The 17,511-nt window shown below is 46.7% G+C and overlaps 1 protein-coding gene across 1 annotated transcript in view; it reads left to right on the top strand.

Annotated features, from left to right (window-relative positions):
* The first annotated feature begins 13,215 nt into the window (after window positions 1-13,215).
* XPNPEP2 (X-prolyl aminopeptidase 2) overlaps window positions 13,216-17,511 on the top strand; it is a 29,833-nt gene continuing 25,537 nt past the window's right edge. Inside the window, 2 exon segments of the mRNA XM_049872381.1 lie at window positions 13,216-13,627; window positions 15,946-16,019. Coding sequence (XP_049728338.1) covers window positions 13,579-13,627; window positions 15,946-16,019 — 123 coding nt within the window. The 5' untranslated portion in view covers window positions 13,216-13,578.

Here is a 17,511-nt window from a genome sequence, read left to right as displayed (position 1 = left end):
GGAGGCTTGCATGGAATCAATTAGAACCTTGGTGAGCCACAGCAGTGCTTTAGATATGCATCCTTATGCACCTTCAGGTACCTGAGGAGGCAACACAGGTTTATGAAGACTGAATGGGCTTTGGACTCAGCCAGGCTCGCCATCTGACTTGGTCTGTGATTACAGAGCTGAAGGAAGCTAACTGGCCCACTCAGGGCTCCAGCCACTAACAAAACTCCCGGACCATAATCACCAATTTATCCCTCGAGGAGGAGGAACCTTGGGCAGCTGGGAGCTAACCGGAAAGGAGCTGTCTACCAATCACAGTAAAATGAAGTTCAACCCTCACCCTGAGGGAATAAACCCCCATTTCCTGCAGCTTGGCTGGATGGAGAATTCCTGGGCCACATAACAACAAAGATCAGCTTCCATGAAACAAACTCTGGTCCTCTCCCCTGTGATCCCCCCCTACACACACACACACACACACACACACACACACACACAAACATACCCTTGACCCAGGCAACCAATACTCAGTTGCTGCTGAGTTGATCCTGACTCGTGGAGACCCATGGAGACCCTATGTGCGTCAGAGTAGAACTGTGCTTCTTAGAGTTTTCAGTGGCTGATTTTTCTAAAGTGGATCGCCAGGCCTTTCTTCTGAGGCTCCTCTAGGTGGACTTGAACCTCCAACCTTTTAGTTAGTAGGTGAGTGCATTAATCATTTGCACCACCTAGGGACTCCTGACCCAGGCAAGGCTAGGTTTATGTCAAAGCAGGGCAGGTGTGATGAAAAGGACACGGAACAACACTACAGCAGACTTCTGGAGTGTAGGAAGTTGCCCACTCCCCATTAAGGTAATTCTTTTCAGGATCCGGTAGGAAGGGTAGATCACACATTGTTGGAGTTTAGCTCAATTCGACAAACTTATATTGAGCTCGCTCTTTGCTGGACTCTGTCTTGGATGCTTGGGTAGACGCAGAGTTTTCTAAGAGTGAGCTCCTGCCCCCAGGGAGGGAGGGAGTCAAGAGAGCAAAGAGTTAATACAAGGCTTTTAAGACTGAGGCTCAAACAGAACACAGAACATTATGGGAGCCTGCACAATGGAGAGATGAATTTGAGGTGGAGGTCAGGGCTTGATGGAAGAGGTGGCTTTTGAGCTAGACTTTGATGGATGGAGAGAATGAGGACAAGAAGACACGGAATAAGAGATGGGACATATCAAGGAAAGAGGCCTTGATCACCAGGCTGAAGAGCTGAGTTTTATCCTGAGGGCAATGGGAGCCATGGAGAAACTTCAAAAGGGAGCAAAAGTGAGGCCTAATGGAGGGAGGATAGGCTGTGGAGCCCCCCAGACCCAGCTTTGAGGCCCCACTCTGCCACTCACAAGCTTGGACCTGGGCAAAGTCACTGTACTTTGCCAAGCCTGTCTCCTATTCTGCCAGTGATGTCACCATCTGTTTTCCAGCATGGTTGAAAAATCTGTGGGGAGGATGACAAGGGGCTTCACAAGTTGTGCCCACATGGCCAAGGGGCTCCAGCTTCTCACCCTCTGCAGTCACATCAACGGTTAGATCCGAAGTGTACTCGCTCAAAAGTCCCCTTCCCACCTAGATATCTGTAGGACATCAGGTCCCCTTTCAAAGTTTCATCTCAGTATCTTAGGGCACCCCTAGGGGGTGATGTTTTTTGTTTTTTTTTTTTTGTGGTGACTGTATTCCGCACCAAAACGCTCACCAGCACAGCTTGCATATTTACAATTCAATGACATTGATTACCTTTTTCATGTTATGCCACTATTGCTGTTGTCGTTGCTAGGTGCCATGGAATAGGTTCTGACTCATAGCAACCCTATGCGTGACAGAACGAAACACTACCCAGCCGTGCACCATCCTCACAATTGTTGCTATGCTTGAGCCCATCGTGCAGTCGCTGTGTCAATCCATCTTGTTGAGGGTCTTTTCCTTTTTTCACTGACCCTCTACTTTACCAAGCATGATGTCCTTCTCCAGGAACTGATCCCTCCTGATAACATGTCCAGAGTATGTGAGATGTAGTCTCGCCATCCTCGTTTCCAAGGAGCACTCTGGCTGTGCTTCTTCCAAGACAGACTTGTTCGTTCTTTTGGCAGTCCATGGTATATTCAATATTCTTCACCAATACCGCCATTCAAAGTCGTCAATTCTTCCTTATTCATTGTCCAGCTTTCGCATGCATATGAGGCGATTGAAAACACCATGCCTTGAATCAGGCTCACCTTAGTCCTCAAGGTGACATCTTTGCTTTTTAACACTTTAAAGAGATTTGCCCAGTGCAATGCATCTTTTGATTTCTTGACTGGGGCTTCCATGGGTGTTGATTGTGGATCCAAGTAAAATGAAATCCTCGACAACCTCAATCTTTTCTCGGTTTATCATTGTCTTGGTCATTTAGTGCTGCTATAACAGAAATACCACAAATGGATGACTTTAACAAAGAGAAGCTTATTCTCTCACAGTCAATCTTTTCTCCTTTTATCGTGGTGTTGCTTATTGGTCCAGTTGTAAGGATTTTTGTTTTCTCTATGTTGAGGTGTAATCCATACAGAAGGCTGTGGTCTTTGATCTTCCTCAGTAAGTGCTTCAAGTCCTCTTCACTTTCAGCAAGCAAGGTTGTGTCATCTGCATAACACAGGTTGTTAATGAGTCTTCCTCCAATCCTGATGCCCATTCTTCTTCAAATGGTCCAGCTTCTTGGATTATTTGCTCAGCATACAGATTGAATAGGTACGGTGAAAGGATATAACCCTGACACACACCTTTCCTAGTTTTAAACCGTGCAGTACCCCCTCGTTCTGTTCGAACGACTGCCTCTTGATCCATGTACAGATTCCTAATGAGCACAATTAAGTGCTCCAGAATTCCCATTCTTCGCGATATTATCCATAATTTGTTATGATCCACACAGTCAAATACCTTAGCATAGTCAATAAAACATGGGTAAACATCTTTCTGGTATTCTCTGCTTTCAGCCAGGATCCATCTGACATCGGTAATGATAGCCCTGGTTCCACGTCTTCTTCTAAATCCAGCTTGAATTTCTGGCAGTTCCCTGTTGATATACTGCTGCAGCCATTTTTGAAATGATCTTCAGCAAAATTTTGCTTGCATGTGATATTAATGATATTGTTCAACAATTTCCACATTCTGTTAGATCACCTTTCTTGGGAACAGGCATAAATATGGATCTCTTCCAGTTGGATGGCCAGGTAGCTGTCTTCCAAATTTCTTGGCATAGACGAGTGAGCACTTCCAGCGCTGCATCTGTTTGTTGAAACATCTCAATTGGTATTCCGTCAATTCCCGGAGCCTTGTTTTTCACCAATGTCTTCAGTGCACCTTGGACTTCTTCCTTCAGTACCATCCATCCCTGGTCATACGTTACCTCCTGAAATGGTTGAATGTGGACCAATTTTTTTATGGTACAGTGACTCTGTATACTCCTTCCATCTTCTTTTGGTGCTTCCTGCATCATTTAATATTTTCTGTAGAATTCTTCAGTATTGTAACTAGAGGCTTGAATTTTTTCTTCAGTTCTTTCAGCTTGAGAAATGCTGGGTGTCTTCTTCCCTTTTGGTTTTCTGTCTCTAGGTCTCTGAACATGTCATCATAGCACTTTGTCTTCCCAAGCCACCCTTTGAAATCTTCTGTTCAGCTCTTTTACTTCATCAGTTTTTCCTTTTGTTTTAGGAACTCAACGTTCAAGAGCAAGTTTTAGGATCTCTTCTGACACCCATTTAAGTGTTCTCTTTTTTCCTGTCTTTTTAATGACCTCTTGCTTTCTTCATGTATGATGTTCTTGATGTCATTCCCCAACTCTTCTGGTCTTTGGTTGTTAGTGTTCAGTGCGTCAAATCTATTCTTAAGATGGTGTCTAAATTCAGGTGGGATATACTCAAGGTCATACTTTGGCTCTCATGGACTTGTTCTAATTTTCTTCAGTTTCAACTTGAGCTTGCATATGAGTAACTGATGGTCTGATCCTCAGTTGGCCTCTGACGTTGTTCTGACTGATGATATTGAGCTTTTCCATCGTCTCTTTCCACAGATGTAGTCGATTTGATTCCTGTGTATGCCATCTGGCGAGGTCCATGTGTATAGTCGCTGCTTATGTTGGTGAAAAAAGGTATTTGCAATGAAAAAGTCATTGGTCCTGCAAAATTCAATCATGTGATCTCCAGCATCATTTCTATCACCAAAGCCATATATTCCAACTACAGATCCTTCTTCTTTGTTTCCAACTTTTACATTCCAATCACCAGTAATTATCAGTGTATCCTGATTGCATGTTTGATAAATTTCAGACTGCAGAAGTTGTTAAAAATCTTCATTTTCTTCATCTTTGGCCTTAGTGGTTGGTATGTAAATTTGAATAATAGTCGTATTAACTGGTCTTCCTTGCAGGTATATGGATATTATTCTATCACTGGCAGCGTTGTACTTCAGGATAGATCTTGAAATGTTCTTTTTGATGATGAATGCAACGCCATTCCTCTTCAAGCTGTCATTCCTGGCACAGTAAACCATGTGATTGTTTGATTCAGCGTGGCTAATACCAGTCCATTTCAGCTCACTAATGCCTAGGATATCGATGTTTATGTGTTCCATTTCATTTTTGATGATTTCCAATTTTCCTAGATTCATACTTCATACATTCCAGGTTCCAATTATTAATGGGTATTTGCAGCTGATTCTTCTCATTTTGAGTTGTGCCACATCAGCAAATGAAGGTCCCAAAAGCTTTACTCCATCCACGTCATTAATGTAGTCTCTACTTTGATGAGGCAGCTCTTCCCCAGTCATATTTTGAGTGCCTTCCAATCTGAGGGGCTCATTTTCTGGCAGTCTATCAGACAATGTTCTGCTGCTATTCATAAGGTTTTCACTAGGGAGAAGGACCCAGCAGTGCCACTATTATCACTATCATTTTCCAGATTATTCCACCACCATTAGTATAAACTCAATGGCCCTCAAACAGAAACTACTCCTTCCCCCCCTCCCCACTCCGGATAACCACTAATAAATAATCTTTGGTTTCTACATATTTGCTTATTTCATAAAAGGGACATCATACAGTACTTGTCCTTTGTGTCTGACTTATTTCACTCAGCATGATGTTTTCAAGGTATGCATCAGGGCTTCATTTTTCTTTATGGTTGAGTAATATTTCATTGTGTGTACGTACCAGATTTTGTTTACCCATTCATCTGTTGATGGACATTTCAGTTGTTTCCACCTTTTGGCTATTGTGGAAAGTACTGCAACGAACATTGGCGTACACTGGTGTCTGTGTTCCTGCCTTACTTCTTCTGGGATTGGGACTACAGGGTTGTGTGGCCTAAGGGGTGTTCTGCAGTGCTCAGAACCCCCTGGGGTCTTTGTCTTTTCTGCTGCCAAGGGCCATTCCAGGCAATGGAGCTGCCTGGCCGTGCTCTCTCAGGCTGCTCTTTGTGTCCTGCAGCCCATCTGCTCTCCCAGGAACCATTGCCTGCAGTGCCACTTCTGCTGCTCCTTCGAGGCTGCCAGGATGCCCTCTGCTCTCTGGCTTGCTGGCACTCACCTCCCTACTGCTGAGAAAGCAACTTCTGCCCTTCCTCTACATCCTGCCCTTCCTGAAAGGCCCCCAGCACAGCTGCTTGTGCCCCCGGTGCTCTAGCTCCTTGCGTGCTAATCCCTATGCATGCATTTCCTCCTTCACACATGTGGAATGGGTTGTGTGTTGTGATCTGAAATGTGACTCAGGACATCTATCATCACCTAGCCAGAGAGTATACAAGTTGGGTAGGTGCATTTTGATGGAGGTTAGGCTGGCATCAAGGGGCCCTGGTGGCGCCGTGGTTAAGTGCTCAGCTGCTAACTGAAAGGTCAGCAGTTCGAACCCACCAGCCCCTCCTCAGGAGAAAGACGTGGCAGTCTGCTTCCGTAAAGATTACAGCCATGGAAACCCTATGGAGCAACTCTACTCTGTCCTATAGGGTCGCTAGGAGTCAGAATCAACTTGACAGCAATGGTTTTAGGCTGGCATCCGTGCAAGAGAGTGCAGACCCAAGCTGGAAATCAGGGTGAAAAGCCCAGGGAAGCAGGGGTGGGATCAGGGGGCAAAAAAAAAAGGTCTGGACAGGAAGGTACCTGAAGAACAACTCCTCCAGTTTTATAATGTGGCCTTTAGGCTAGCCTTGGGCTAAAAAGTGAACTGTGCAGTGTTCAGCCACCTATGCAGGCCACAACGAGGCCCCTGCAGTACTTGTGGATCTTCCCGACAACTTTTATACAAGGACTCTTGGTCATTCACCCTCCCCACCCTGAATCATTTCTTTCCATTTCAAGACCTATTGCCAACTCAGGCTCAAGTCCCCATACTGATGAGTAAAGACATTGGTTTTGAGATAAGGAGATAAGGGAGGAGCTTAGGGTGAAGGCAGATGAGGCTATCATCACCACCAGGGCAGGGACCCCAGGGATGCAGCCAGAGGGCTAGAGCCTTGGTAACTTCCAGACCATCCCCGGGCAGAGTCCAGAAGTCAGGGGAGGGAGGCCTGCCCAGTTTATTTGTGTCTGGGGTTGGCCCTTCGACCCAGCTGATCTTTGCTATAATGTTAACTGCCATTTCAGCAATGTGGAATGCCAGGGCAGAAGAACAAGGTACAGAAGAGGCTGGTTTTAGTTCTAGCTAGTTATGTATTTGTTTTAACACACACTTACTTAACAAATATATTCCAGGCACATTCTGAGCACTTCACATTAATCCATTTAATCCTCATATAGCCCTAAGAGAAGCTTGGTGGCACAGTGGTTAAGAGCTTGTCTGTTAACCGAAAGTTCAGCAGTTTGAATCCACCAAAGCTCCTTGGAAACCCTATGGGGCAGTTCTACTCTGTCCTATAAGGTCGGTATGAGTCGGAATCAATGGCAATGGGTTTTAAGAAGTTAGTACTATTATCATGCCCATTTGATAGGCGAGAAAACTGAAGCTAAGAGAGGTGGAGTCACTTGCCCAACACCATGCAGCTAGTGGGAGACAGAGCTGGGATTGAGACCCAGTTGGTCTGGCTCCCAAATCAGTGCTACTGAAGAAGGCAAGATTGTGTCTGCCCTAAAAGGCTATCTTCAGGGCCCTGTTCAATAAGCCCCCAACAGCACTACCCACTTGCCCTTCGGGATAGCTAATACAGTCCACAGAGGAGGGCAGAAGGATTTCCCCAGCCCTCTGGTCTCTGGGAATAACTCCAGTACCAGTCCTGGAACAGGCTGGGAGAGAGGAGGCAGGGAAAGGATAGTGGGTATATCTGGGGTCACAGAATCACACAGAGTTCTTGTAGTCCTTGCCCCTGGCCTGTCCTCGGAGCCTGTGGGCCTCGGCCCTTTGCTCATTGTCTTAGTTATCTAGAGCTGCTATAACAGAAATACCACAAGTGGGTAGCTTAAACCAAACCCAACCCACTGCCGTAGAGTCAATTCCAACTCATACTGACCCTATAGGATAAAGGAGAACTGCCCCATAGGGTTTCCAAGGTTATAAATCTTAACAAAAGCAGACTGCCACATCTTTCTCCCATGGAGCGGCTGGTGGGTTCGAACCAATAACCTTTCAGTTAGCCGCTGAGTGCTTTAACCACTGTGCCGCCAGGGCTCCTCGGGTGGCTTTGATGAACAGAAATTTATTTTCTCATAGTTTAGGAGGCTGGAAGTCTGAATTCATGGTGCTGGCTCTAGGGGGAGGCTTTGTCTTCCTATAGGTTCTGAGGGAAGGTCATTCATTGTCTCTTTTCAGCTTCTGCTCTTGGGTGATCTTCATGTGGCTGGGCATCTCTCTTCCTTCACCTCTGCTTGCTCGCTTGCTTGTTTAATCTCTTTTATAACTCAAAAGAGATTGACTTAAAACACACCTTACACTAATACTGTCTCATTAGCATAACAAAGTAAACCCATTCGGGATTTTAACCACTTTTTTATAGGGGTTACGATTTACAACACGTATTTTAGGGGGGCACAATTCAATCCATAACGCTTGTATTCTCGAATGTGGAGTTCACTAACCTCTTCACTCATTCCTCTCCTTCCCCTTCACCAAGCTGGGCAGACCTCCCTCCCCTGGCTTCTGGACTCTGCCCGGGGATGGTCTGGAGATTACCAAGGCTCTGCACAGCACTCAGCCCTTTGGTTCCGTTCTCTAGGGTCCCACCCTGGCCCTGGTGGCAATGATGACCTCACCTGCCCTCACCCTCAGCTCCTCCTTTATCTTCTTCTCTCTAAACCAATGTCTTTACTCATCAGGGATGGGTATGAGGGCCCCTGTACTGGACTGAATAGTTTTCCCCCCAAAAAATTCATGTTCACCCAGAACTATAAAATGTGACCTTTTTTGGAAATAGAGTCTTTGCAGATGTAATTAATTAAGATGAGGTCTGCTAAGTTATCTAGTGCTGCTACAACAAAAATAACACAAGTTGATGGCTTCAACAAAGAAAAATTTATCCTCTCGCAGCCTAGGAGGCTAGAAGTATTGAATTCAGGGTGCTAGCTCTGTCAGCTCTGGAGGAAGTCTTTCTCATCAATCTTCCCTGGTCAAGAAGCCTCTCAGCACAGGGACCCCCAGTCCAAAGAACGTGCTATTTTCCTAGCTGTTGTTTCTTGGTGGTATGAGACCCCCATTCTGACTGGTGGGCCACAGTGACTTTTTAGGTCTCCTGGAATTAGTGTCAGTTCGGAGCCAGTATCTAGTAATCTCCCCCAAATCTGATTATTTCCTTTTCCCCAATGAGCAGTCATTCTTGTAAAAGGCCTCAGGTCCCTGTGGGGATGGCTGGGAGAAAGGCTAACAGTATAAGTTTTTTGTAGTATATTGGAGCCCTTCCTCAAGGTGGTCCAGGCTTCCCTTCATTCAAGGTGTTGTGGATCTTTAAACTCTCTCAAGTCCGGGAATTGATTGAGGGACAGTGACTCTCTATTCTGGTGATTCACGTTAGACTGCTGCTCACTTGACCTAGAATTCACCTGTTTCTACAGATCAAGTAAATATTTAGTAGATTTCCTATATATTTCACTCCTAGGGACACCATGACTAAGTAACCAAAGCTGCTTACAAGACCATACAAGTCAGACTATTCTGATTACTGCTTTGACCCTGCTGTCCATTATGGTAACCACGCCCACCTTGTCTTTGTTGATTTAGTGCTGCCACTTGGACCTCTACTACCACCGGGTCCAATCAGCCCCATTGTAGTTAGGTGTCTTAATTCAGTCAGGGCAGTTCCCACTATCAAATCTGACTTACATAAAATAGCAATCACAGCAGTCTTCCAGGATGCTGGGGCTCCTTTCACAAGTTTTCTTCCTCAGCCTTGTGGTAGAAGGGTGTCTTCTGGGCACTCCATGTGTGGGTCTCTGGGTCTAACCTGATAAATCCACTCTAGCATGTCAATTTCCCTAAGTTTTTGGATAATTTCTTCTACAGTGTACCAAGGCAGGTCTGGCACTTCAATTTGATTTAGTGTAGGCCACGCAGTAACCCATGCTTCACTGACTCAACCAAATAAACTATTAGATCCTTTCCTAATTTTCTGAGTTGAAAGATTGAATGAAGAATCTGTGCTTAAACTCAGACTGATCCATCTTTATGTTCCTTGCACCATTATCCCACACCCTTAATAGCCACTCCCACACAAATCCCCAGGTTTCTGTTTGTACATGTTAGAAAAATTAAGCAGTTCTTTTGGAGTGTAGTGTACCCCCTCCTGGGTCACACTTGGTACTTCACCTTTTGGGGCTCGCTGGAACTTAAGTCTAGTTATAGGTCTAGAAGTGAAAATTGGTGGTGGGCAAGTGTTTTGAGAATATTCAGCATTGTCTTTTAAAGCATCTGCCTCAGGCGATGCCCCAGGCAATGACTCAGGCAAAGGTTTTTTAGACACAGCTGGGTTAATCTCCTTAGATGGGGGTGGAGGGGCTAATGGTTTTAATGCGGAGGTTGGTTCAGCAGACAAACATGAAGTAATCTCCTCAAATGGGAGTGCAAGGGTTGGTTTTGTTGGCAGGATTGATTCAACGGAATTTAGGGGCTCAACGTCTCCAGCTTCCTGATTATCTGCCCATATGTCCCCATCCCAAGTTTCAAGATTCCAATTCTTTCTAGTCAATGCCCTCACTTTAACATCAGATACCTAAGACTCTGGGTTTGGTTTTCAGCAATAACAGCTCTGTCACTACAAGAAATAAGGCTTTCTTTCAAGGCACAAGTGGAAACTTTGAGGCCATTTACACAGCACTTGAGCTTTGACTTGGAAGCCTTGAGCTCATCTCTTTCTTTCACCAGTTTTTCTAGCAAAAGTGGGACCAATCAGCCAGCTTCCTTATACTTCTCATTATGACAAAATTGTAGAAAGTTATCACACATGCAATTACCCAGAGCCTCGCCTTTCACCAATCCCTGATCTATTGGTGGTGATATTTTGCGTATTTGAATTGCCACCTCAGGCCATGGATTAGCAGTGCCCTCTTTACTACTGGAAGCAGAGTCATCAACATCTTTAAGATTAACCAGACTTGAGAACCAATTTAGAAAACTCATCCATATTATTTTGTTTCTCTAGACCCCACTCTAGGTACCAAATGTCTTTGGTTGGGTTCTTTAGAGAAGCAAAGCCATGGGTCAGGATAGAGGTTTCTCTGGATTCACGTAGCCACAGGAGCTGGCAAACCCAAGATCAGCAGGTCAGACAGCAGGGCTCTTGCTCACAGGCTTCGAAGATCGATGAATCCCAACATCGGCAGGCAAGACCACAGGTTAGCTCCTAGCTCAAGTCCCAAGAACTGGACAGCAGAAAAACAGGAGCCAGCTGCAGGATCCAGAGTGAGAAAAAGCCCACGAGCCTTGCCAGAGTGTCCACTTATATTCAGTGTAGGCCAGATGCCCAAGGAAACTCCGTTTCGACTGATTAGCTACTCACAGCAGATCCCATCATGAAGGTGATCACATTATATCAGTCTCATCATGGAAGTGATCACAACATCATACAACTGCCAAACTACCTCACAACTGCCAAACCACTGAGAATCATGGCCCAGCCAAGTTGACACACAACCTTAACCATCACAGTATCATACTGTATTAGGGTGGGCCCTAAAACCAAAGACTGGTGTCTTTATTAATAGGCCATGTGATGAGACACAGACATACGGAGGTAAGAAGCCTATGTGAAGACGAAGGCAGAGATTGAAGTGATGCAGCTACAAACCAAGGAACATCAAGGACTGCTGGCAGCCACCAAAAGCTGGAAGAGGAAAGGAAGTATCCTTTCCTACAGCCTAAAGAAGGAACATGGCCCTGCCAACACCTTGATTTTGTACTTCTAGCCTCCGGAGCCGTGAGACAATAAATTTCTGTTGTTTTAAGTCACCTGGTTTGTGGATAATTTATTATGGAAGCTCTAGGAAACTAATACAGCCCCCTTTCCATCTTTGATGCACAGTTAAGTGCTCTACTACTAACCAAAATGTTGGCAGTCCAAACCCACCCAGTGGTGTTGTGGAAGGAAGGCCTGGCTATCTACGTCTGAAAGGTTGCAGCCATTGATAACCCTATGGAGCACAGTTCTACTCTGAAAGATATGGGGTCGCTTGACTTGGAATCAACTCAAGGATACCTGGTTTGGTTTTTACTGTCTTTAAAATGGTCTATTTTATCATATTTAGATGGATTGTAGAAAGCTGCCTTAAACTTGTTGTGGACAAAAGCAGAGTGTAAATACATTAAAAATAAAATCAAAATGAGTGGGTGGTTTCCCTCTGGGACCTACCAGGCTAGGTGAATCTCCATCATTGAGTCTGTGTGTCTCTGAGAAGCACTCCTCTCTGGAATATTCCCTCCCTTGAGCCCAAAGGCCTAGAGTTTTAGAGGACATTTAATAGGCGCCGCTTTGGTGCTGCAGCAGCTCTACCCTCTCATGCAGTGGGTATGGAGACAGCTTCTCTAATCTTGATTGAGGAGTGACCCACACTGCAAATCCCTGTCCTAAAAGCTATGGCAGCAAGGGCATTTCCATACAACCCATTGTGACCCTATAGGACAGAGTAGAGCTGTCCCATAGCCAGTGGTGTCACTAGGAGGGTATGGGGGATTCAAAATGCACCGGGTGATATTTTCAGAGAAGGTGACACTAAAATGACTGTCTATAAAATTTGTGTGCAGTGTTGCAGCAGCAATTTATTATTTTTTTATAAAAATATCCCTGCAGTTAGTTATAACAACAAAAAATTTTTTCATAAGCCCAGCTTACATGTATCAATATACTCACAAGGCTAAAAACTCCATGCTAATTTACTTTTTGAACCTTCTAATATACTTTTGTCAAAGCTATCATTACCCAGTTACAATGACGTTTCAAATCATGTGGTTTCATCTGTACATGCTGTTGTTTTTGTTGTTGCTGGTCTTTTTATAGTTGCTGATTTTATCAAGTTTTCTTGTGTTTTAGCTACAATATTGTTATAATTAGCATGGGGGGTGACAACATGAGTTACTGCACAGGGTGACACCAACCCTCGTGACGCCACTGCCCATAGTGTTTCCAAGACTGTAATCTTCATGGAAGCTGGCTGCCACGTCTTTCTCTGACGGAGGAGCTGGTGGGTTCAAACCTTTCAGTTAGCAGCCGAGTGCTTAACCACTGTGCCACCAGAGTTCCTTAGGGCATTTCTAGTTAACCAAATTTGTCTTCTGGGAGGCCCAAACTCCCCTTTCTGGATCTTCTTCCCTCTTCAGTGACATCCCCTGGTCCTTCCAAATAAAGGGACTTTCAGGCCTTCATTCCCTCTCACGTGCAAACGGGTTATAACAGCTTGGGTTTGCCAGAGTGCAGAACGTGCAGCTGAACAGGGCTTGAGAGCCTCCAAAGGAAGGGCAGCCTTGCCCTCTGTCAGTGGCTGGCAGCACTTTGACACCGTGGGCTCTCCTGAGGAGCCTCAAGGAGTTAACTCTCCAGTTATGATGAAGTTCCCCCAGGGGGTGCAGTGGGGCTTCTCAGGCCCTAGGGAGAGAGAGGACACAGGCTTTTCCTGAAACAGGCCAGCTTAGAGGAGAGGGAAGAGCAAACATCCATCCTGAGACACAAGCAGGGCTGTAGCCAGAGCCCTGGGTGGGGGAGCTAATGGGAAACAGCTTGCTGGGGGGAGGGGGACAGAATTCAGGAATGGCTGGAGGCTGGCTGCTGAAGAGGGGGCTGGGACAAGCAGGCTGATTGAGACCAGCTGTTGCTCCTGTGTCTCAGAGATCTTTGGACTCTGCCCTGGGCGGGCTCACACCCTATTCTGGCGACAAGGAGCCAGCAGAGACAGCCTGGGGCAGCCCATCGCTCCTCTGCCTGCCCTGACTCACGGAGCCCTCAGAAAGAAAGGACCTGAGGGGGGCCGCTCCATCTACCAGCTGGACACCTCCTTTTCAGCCAGTCCCACCCCCTGGCTGCTCCTGCCCAGGAAAGGTCTGGAGGAAGAGGCCAGGGAAGCAGCCCTGCCCACTCTCCCCAGCCCCTCCATCCACCAGCGCCTGCATCTGGAGACCCTATGGCCCAGGCTCGTTGTGGCTGCTGTCCCTGGCTTGTCCTCCTCTGTGGTATGTGCATCCCTGCCTCTCCCTCCCACTCTGGGAAGGGCAGGCCCAGCTGGAGAGCAGCTCTGGCCTCTCCCCTCTGGGCTCAGGGAGGGTTGGAGTGAGGGCTGGGGCCCAGGTTGTCTCTTCCTCTTGGTTCCCCTCTCTGTCTTGAGGAAGACGCATCCCAGGGCCATCTCTTTGGGGCCGTATGACTTGGATCAAGCCTGGCTTGGCATCTTTCCATTTCCCCCTACGGTGCTCTGTTAGTCCCCTTTGGTCACAACTAGGTGCCCAGCTCAGCGTCCCTCACACCCACCCCACCCCCAGCCTTAGGGAGGCCTCCCTTCCCTTTGCTCTCTGTCAGCAGAATCCTGCTCATTCATTCAGCACTAAGTTCCTGAGCACCTCCCTAGTGCCAGTGCCTCCGGTGTCCAGAGGGACATGGATTGGCCGTGTCCTGCTTCTTGTGTTGGCATCTTAAAAAAAAACAGTGTCTTAGTGCCACCATTTTGCCAGAGATGTATTCCTACAGAGATGGGTGTTCTTTTTCTTAAACCAACAGTAGTGGTCTCATCTCCCACCAAGAGAGACAGGTAGAATATTCAAGGTGTTAGACCCCAGCCACCTTTCTTCCCTCTGTAGCTCAACCCACTGGGAAGGTCAAAGCATATATAGGATCTCCCCATCCTCATGCCCTCATTACCCCCTGAGGAAATACCCCTTAAAAGGCAGAGGGTGGGGAGGAGGAAAGGACTATCAGAGACCCCGGACTTTCAGAGCAGTAAGGGACTTTATCTAACCCAACCCCCTCTTTTCACAGAGGCCTGGGGCCTGTGGAACTCTCAGCCCAGTGCTTGGTGCAGAATAGGCACTTAGAAAATGTTCACTCAATGAATATTGGGTGACACTCCTTGGGTCAGGTGCTCTGGTGGCACAGTGGTTAAGCACTTGGCTGCTAGCTGAAAGGTGGGAGGTTCGAACCCACCAGCCACTCCTAGGGAGAAAAGTCTGCTTCCATAAAGATTGATTACAGCCTTCTAAACCCTGTGGTGCAGTTCTAATCAGTTCTACAGCATCGCTATGAATTGGAATTGACTCAACGGCAACGGATTTGGTTTTATGGTCTCCTTGGGTCACACCGAATTTGGGGCAGAGCCCAAATTGGAAACTAGATCTCCAAACACTCCGTCCCTTCTGTGGCATCACCGTTCCAGGCCCACCTCCTTTGGCTGGCAGAGTGGGAGGATGGAAAGGGCACCCCCCCCTTTTGTACTCAGATGGTCTGGGCTCAAGTTCCTGTTCTACCACAGACTCACTGTGGCAGAGCTTGAACAAGTTACCAAACCTATCTGGGCCTCAGTTTCTCCTCTGTAGAAAGTGAATAATAATGTCCACCTCATAGGGTTACTGCAAGTATCATATAAGATTCTACGCATGAATTGCTGAGTTCAGTGTCTGGCATATAGCTGTGGTAGCGCCGTAGAGTCAGCCCCCAACTCATGGCTACCTCATGTACAACAAAACCATGACTGGTTGCAGATTTGACCCTTGTGATCCCTAGGGTTTTCATTGGTTGATTTTCAGAAGTAGATCACCAGTTCAGCATCGTAGAAACACACAAGCATCCATTGACAAACACGTGGTGGCTGTGCATGAGATACATTGGTCAGGAATCAAACCTGGATCTCCCACATGGAAGGCAAAAAAAGAAAAAAAAAACATTAGGAGAGGGGGAGTGGATACTGACCCATCCCTTTAAATGCTAACCCACCTTTCCCTACAAGGCACCTACTGCAGGCTGGGCTAACTTGTCTTACATATTCAAAATGAGCCTGGAATGATAGGCTGAGATTTGGGCTGTAAGAAATGGTACAAGTGGACCTTTAATTTAAGCCAATATATACAAAATTTGATTTATGAAAGGCTAAAACGAAGGTAGGGGGTGATGACTTAGTGAGCTCCTCTAGAGCATTTCAAAGAAATTTTGATTACAAAAATGTAATTTACACACAACTTTTCCAGTTTGGTAGACCCTGAAAAGACCCAATTAGATCAGAAGAAAAAAATTGATTTAATGAGCATGAAAACCTATCCAAAAGTGGCAATCACTAGTCGATGAAAGAGGTTTCTTTGATTGTGACCTAGCGTGCCATCCAATTCAGCCTGATTTCCTATGAAATGTGATTATTTTGATCCTTAAGTAGAGTTGGGCAACATCCTGTGCGTCTCAAAAGACGGAGGCCAGGGGAAGAGGGGGACCTGTGGAGCAGGAGGTGGCTAAGCCGCTCTCTAAGAGTTAGCTGGTCTCCAAGTGACCCTGGATTTTTCTCCGTTTCTAGCTTGTGCCTGGGGCCACCCAAAAGCAGCGGACCTTGGAGGACAGGATGTGAGAAACTGTTCCACTATCCCTCCGGTGAGGCCCTGGCTCCACCCCACACAAGCCTCCCCGCAGCTCCCAGCGCCCTCCCCATTCCCCATTGCTTCCCTCTCCCTCTCCCTCCCTCCCTCCCTCCCTCCCTCCCTCCCTCCCTCCCTCCCTCCCTCCCTCCCTCCCTCCCTCTCTTTCTCGCTCAGCCTTTCTCTGGATTTCCCCTGGCCTCGGGGCGGGGGGGTCCTGTTTCTGAATAACACCCCTTGGGGCAGGCACACCTTCTCAGGTGTCTAACATCCTCCCCTCCCTCCTATACACCCCATCTGTGCCCTCACATCCCTCCCACCCATTACCAAGTAGGTTACCTACTTCTGCTGCCCCCCAGGCAGGGCCAGGGCAGCCCTGCTCAGGGAGGGAGGAGGGGTGGAGGAGGGCGGGGAGGCTGCTAGCTGGCCTTTGCTGAGGCTAGGCAGAGGGGAGGGCAAGGATGGGAGGAGAGAAAACAAAAATCCTAGAGGCACAGGAAAGAAGGGGGCACAGAAGGGAGGAAGGAGGAAGCCAGAGGGCTAGAAGAGCCTAGAGAAGAGGCTTAGCAGGAGAAGACAGGCCCAGCAGATTGGAACTGAAGAGGATCAGCCAGTCAGCTTCCTAGCTGGAGACCTGAGTGACTTCCAAACCAGTGGTTGTTAGGTGCCACTGAGTCATTTTCAACTCATAGTGACCCCATGTGACAGACTAGAATGGTCCCATGGTTTTCTTAGCTGTATTTACGGAAGCAGATCACCAGGTCTTTCACGGAGTTACTCGGTGGATTGGAACTGCCAACCTTGGGGTTAGCAGCTGAGCATTTAATAGTTTGCACCACCAGGGCTCCTTTCCCAAACCAGAGTAGGGCTAAAGAGCTCCAGGCTGGGGTGGGCCAGGAGGTGTGAGGTGGTGTGTATGCCAGCAGCACACTAAGCCACAGGACAAAAGTGGTACATCTGTTTGTGATGTCAACTTTATGGGACAGCTGGGGCAGACAAGTGGGTGGGCAAACCACATTGCTTTTATATTAAAAAACAAACATGGGTATACATACTTGACTAGAAGGCAACACGAAGCAAAACCAAAACAAAAAAATCATGAATTTCATTTTAAAGATAATACAGCCTGCAAAGAAATGTCCAGCTTAGAGAAGATCTTTTTGGGCAATGTCCCAAATGGCTAGGGCTATTTGTTCACTCTGCCGTTTGGGTAGAAACCTGAAAAAGCCTCCAAGTTAGGGTTGCTAGATAAGATCCCGGAGAGCCAGTCACATTTGAATTTCAGATAAGCAATGGATAATATTTTAGAATTTCAGATAAACAATGAAGGATGTTTTAGTATAAGTATGTCCCAAGAATTGATGCTTTTGAATTATGGTGCTGGCAAAGAATATGGAATTTACCATGGACTGCCAGAAGAATGAACAAATCTGTCTTAGAAGAAGTAAGTACAGCCAGAATGCTCCTTAGAAATGAGGATGGCGAGACTTCGTCTCACATACTTTGGA

This window comes from Elephas maximus, chromosome X (assembly GCF_024166365.1).
Source record: "Elephas maximus indicus isolate mEleMax1 chromosome X, mEleMax1 primary haplotype, whole genome shotgun sequence".
NCBI classification, from domain to species: Eukaryota; Metazoa; Chordata; class Mammalia; order Proboscidea; family Elephantidae; genus Elephas; species Elephas maximus.
This window is presented reverse-complemented; position numbering and strand designations above follow the sequence as displayed.